The following is a 4,672-nucleotide window of genomic DNA, read 5'->3' as shown; positions in this document are numbered from 1 at the left end:
AAAAAAAAAAAAAGAAATAGGATAGCCTTTACAATCATAAATAACTCTGTTATTTATCAGTATTAGGCAAATGGGAATAAAATGGCTATAAAGTGGATATAAAATCTTTTTATGATCAAATTAGATTAATATATATAAAATTTCCATATAAATGTTAGTTACAGTTATTAGAATATTATTTCATGTATTAAGATAAATTATGTCCTAAACTAAGTTTATAAACACCTGGATGTCTAATAATAATTAATGCAAATTCTAGGATTAGTTTTCTAGATAGAAAGGAGAAGGAGGAAGTATTTTACCAAAACTATGTACTGTTTATTGATGAATTTTATTTGATTTAATAAACCTTGTGAATATAGCATTAACTTTCTTAAATAGTAGGACTATAAAATAAACAGTACTTCATCAGTAATGTGAGCATTGCTATTCTGTTTGTTTGTTTTTTGTTTTGGGGGGGTTTTTTTGAGTCTCACTATGTCGTCCTGCTGGGTAGAGTGCCATGGTGTCATAGTTCACAGCAACCTCCAGCCCTTGAGCTTAAGCAATTCTCTTGTCTCAGCCCCCCAAGTAGCTGGAACCCACAACAACACCCGCAGGCACCCACAACAACACTTAGCTATTTTTGTTGTTGTTGTTATAGTTGTCATTGTTGTTTGGCAGGCGTGGGCTGGGTTCTAATCCACCAGCTCTGGTGCATGTGGCCAGTGCCCTAGCCAGTGAGCTACAGGTGCCAAGCCAGCAGTGCTATTCTGAATAGAATTTCCTCCCATTCTCAAATGTTGCAACATGGACTGTCCCTGTGAGAAGTGAGTCCAGTTTTAAATCCTGTGAGTATTCTTCCCAAAAGTCTGAATGTTAAGGCTTTATTATGCTTTCCCACAAAGTTATGTGTATCTTTTAGTCTGGCTTCCTTCTTAGAATTTACTAATATTATAGGAAGGACAAAGGAGGCTAAATAACAGTTGTAGGCCTAAATTTTAGACCTGGTCCTGGTACTCTAACTGAACAAATGATTTGTTGCCTCATTCTCTCCTTCTATCAAGGGACAACTTCAGAGTAGGTTATCTCCAAGAGTTCTAAGGATTTATAATTCCATGAGATTTGACTTAGGTAAAGTTATTGTAGTTCTTAGGAATATAACCATCAATTTCTAAAATAGGCATCTTAGAATTTGTTTTCAATGACAGTGATAAATGGAAAATGTTAAAAATTTTGTTTAAACATCATGTGCCTCTCTTTTGAAAGACCTCTGCAGGGTACAGAGATGGTATATTCTTCCCAATGTAGATTAGAATATTATGACGTGTGAGACAGTAGCAGTCTAGCATGTTATATGTCTAGATTTTGTTTCCTATTTGATTTGTTTATTTATTCATGTATTTATTTTTGTTACACTGGCTAAGATTCCCAAGAAGTACAGGCAGGAATTTGCTAAACTGAGTAGGAGAGAAGTATAGAGAAAAAGACAAAAATGTTTGTAGTGCATGCCGATTTTAAATTGTATCTCCTATTTCAGTGATTTCATGAAATTATACTACAAAGGTTTAAGAATGAAGGTTCTTGAGAGGACTTCTCCCTGTGTGGCCTATGCAAGTTATTTTCTTTGTGCCTTAGTTTTATCATCTGTAATGTAACAATAATGGTACCCATCTCATAGGATTGTTGTGAAAGTTAAATGAATTAGTGCATTTACCGTACATACGTCTGTTTCTCAAGTATAATGAGCATCCAAATGTTAGTCATTTATGATGTATGTAGTGGCAATTATGATTATTAGAGTATCTTTATAATTAGGGGATTGTTTTTGCCATAGGGAAATTTGTTGAGATAGTAATACATTGAGATACCTGAGAATATTATGTGATAAACTGAGTACATTAACCCACACTCTTAAGATGAACTTGATTCTGTTGTATTTGTTCCCATTTAGAGTGATCCAGTTATAATAATGGAACTTTTTGTTTTGTTTGCTTTCTATTCCAATATGTTAAATGGTCACAGTGTTATTTCAGTGAAGAGCAGTTAAGAGCCTTGAATAATCACAGGCAAATGTTAAATGATAAGAAACAAGCACAGATCCAGTTGGAATTCAGGAAGGCTATGGAATCTGCTGAACAAGGTGAACAAGGTTTATCAAGGGATGTTACAACTGTGTGGAAGTTGCGTATCATAAGCTGTGCAAAAGAAGAAACAGATTCAGGTCAGTGTGTACGTTTTGTTTTTATTGCTCTTGTTAAATTAAAAATAATCTTAGTTATAAAATAATTACAAATGCTAGATAAAGTTTAAAGTTGGTGTGTATCAGAGGAGCAAAATGGACTACCAGTACCCATAAAGTGATAATATAATCCTTAGATCTTTATTATCTGTATTTATTTTTAAACAACAATTTTAATGATGATCAATTCTTTCCATTGTATCTTTTTGTCCTTCTCTAAACAGTTACATTGAGTATCTGGTGTCCATCAACAGAATTATATTCCCTGTTAACAGAGGGAAAGAGATACAGAATCTATCATCTTGCAGCATCAAAATCTAAAATTAAATCTGAAAAAGCTAACATCCAGTTAGCAGCAACAAAAAAAACTCAGTATCAGGAACTACCGGTACAAAATTTTTCTTCCCTTTTTTTCATAATAATATTTCAGTTTTGATAAATGCATGTTAGCTTATAGACTCTTCATGTATTAAATGTTTGTTTTGCTTTCTTTAGGCTTCAGATGAAATCTTATTCCAAGTTTACCAGCCAAGGGAGCCCCTTCACTTCAACAGATTATTAGATCCAGACTTTCAGCCACCTTGTTGTGAGGTGGACCTAATAGGAGTTGTAGTTTCTGTTGTGAAAAAAACAGGTAACACACAGTGTCCTAATTGTAGCATTTTATTGATTCTTTTGAAAAGTATTGCCTTTTATAATTTGTCTTCCATGTGATTAGTTGGAGGTACCAACTGAAAATTTGCTAACTAGGGATTTGAAAGTAAGTTTCTTTTGACAAACTCTGATCCTTAATGAAAAGCAATTCTGCATTATTCCAAGCTAACAATTTACATCACATTCTGTGCCATTTAATTATTAATTGTTAAATAGTTTTTGCAACATATCAGTAATTATGAGGCAAATAATTATAATCTACCTATGCAGTTAGCTGAAATTCAAACTTCCAATACCTTCGGCTTTTACTGCTTACCAGCATCTTAGCTAAATTCATCTATATTTTATTCCTAAATAGGACATAACACATTCCTCTTTCCATGTATTTTATCTGTAAAACTGTGTCAAGGCCCAGCTTAGATTTCTACTTTAAGCACAAAGCTTTCCATTTATTTATTTTTTTTACTTATTTATTTAGAAATTAGGTCTTGCTCTGTCATCCAGGCTGGAATGCAATGGTTCAGTCATAGCCCACTGCGACCTCCAACTCCTAGACTTAAGCAATCTTCCTGCCTCAACTTCCCAAGTAGCTGGGACTACACATATCTGGCTAAATTTTTAATTTTTTGTACAAGTAATGTCTGGCTATATGTTGCCTAGACTGGTCTTGAATTCCTTGGCTCAAGTGATCCTCCTGCCTCAGCCTCCTAATGTACTGAGATTACAGGTGTAAGCTACTGTACCTGGGCTCCATTTATTGATCATAGATTGTGTGCCAGGCACCTCAACCTCATCTCCTTGCACTTGCCCTCCAATTCCACTGCAGCCATACTGATACATTCCTTGCTATCTAATCTTAGAGCCTAAATGCTCACTGCCCCCTCTCCCAGAAACACTTTCCACCAGATAGCCACATGACTGGTTCTCTTAAATCTTTCAGGTCTCTTGTTAAATGAAACCTTTTGTAAGAGGTCCTTCCCTGACCACCTTCATAATAGCACTCTTTATTCCCTTTACTCTGCTTCATTTTTATCCATAGCACTCCTCAGTACCTGATAATCTATATTTATCTGTTTTTACTCTCTCTGTTGCAGAGCATAAGCTCTGTAAGGGCAGGGATTTTGTTTTTGTTGTATTCCCAGCTCTAAAAAACATTGTGTAGATAGGGTAAGCAGGATAGGGTCTCAAATATTTGAGGAATTCCTTGTTTACCAACTGCTGTGCCATGGTTTCTCCCTTCCTTCTCTTTTTGTTTAAAATTTATTACCATTTTTTCAAAAAGGATTCAAGTATGCCATATCCCATGATGTCCTCACATGTTTGAAATGTGTACCTTCTGCCATAATTTTAAGACTTTATCTTGGCTAGATACAATATTCTTGAGTCATACTTTTCTCTCTTCCCTCAGAACTTTGTAGAAACTTTTCTTTGGGCATTCAGTAATCTCAGACTGGCCTGATTTTTTTCTCCCATTTAGGGGATTTTCTTTTATGCCTGAAGATTTATGTTTTGAAGTCCAAAATTAGTCTATGTCTTCATTCAAGCGTTCTCTATACAGTTCTCCTGGAACATGGGATGGTCATTTTTTAATCTGTAGATATCGTGCTTTCTTTATTTTAGGGGAATTTTATAATGTCTATGAGTGTATCTGGAGTTTTATTTATTGGAATCCCTACTTTAAGAATACCAAAAAGGGCTCGGCACCTGTGGCTCAAGCAGCTAAGGCGCCAGCCACATGCACCTAGGGTGGCGGGTTCGAGTCCAGCCCGGACCCGCCAAACAACAATGATGGCTGCA

The 4,672-nt window shown here is 35.3% G+C and overlaps 1 protein-coding gene across 1 annotated transcript in view; it reads left to right on the top strand.

Annotated features, from left to right (window-relative positions):
* The window catches only part of BRCA2 (BRCA2, DNA repair associated), a 101,405-nt gene that overhangs the window by 84,688 nt on the left and 12,045 nt on the right, over nucleotides 1-4,672 (top strand). The window contains exons 21-24 of the mRNA XM_012809998.2: nucleotides 1,249-1,259; nucleotides 2,005-2,203; nucleotides 2,446-2,609; nucleotides 2,717-2,855. Coding sequence (XP_012665452.1) covers nucleotides 1,249-1,259; nucleotides 2,005-2,203; nucleotides 2,446-2,609; nucleotides 2,717-2,855 — 513 coding nt within the window. The remainder of the gene's footprint in view (nucleotides 1-1,248; nucleotides 1,260-2,004; nucleotides 2,204-2,445; nucleotides 2,610-2,716; nucleotides 2,856-4,672) is intronic.

Source organism: Otolemur garnettii, unplaced genomic scaffold (genome assembly GCF_000181295.1).
Source record: "Otolemur garnettii isolate 467f Iridium unplaced genomic scaffold, OtoGar3 scaffold00120, whole genome shotgun sequence".
NCBI classification, from domain to species: Eukaryota; Metazoa; Chordata; class Mammalia; order Primates; family Galagidae; genus Otolemur; species Otolemur garnettii.
This window is presented reverse-complemented; position numbering and strand designations above follow the sequence as displayed.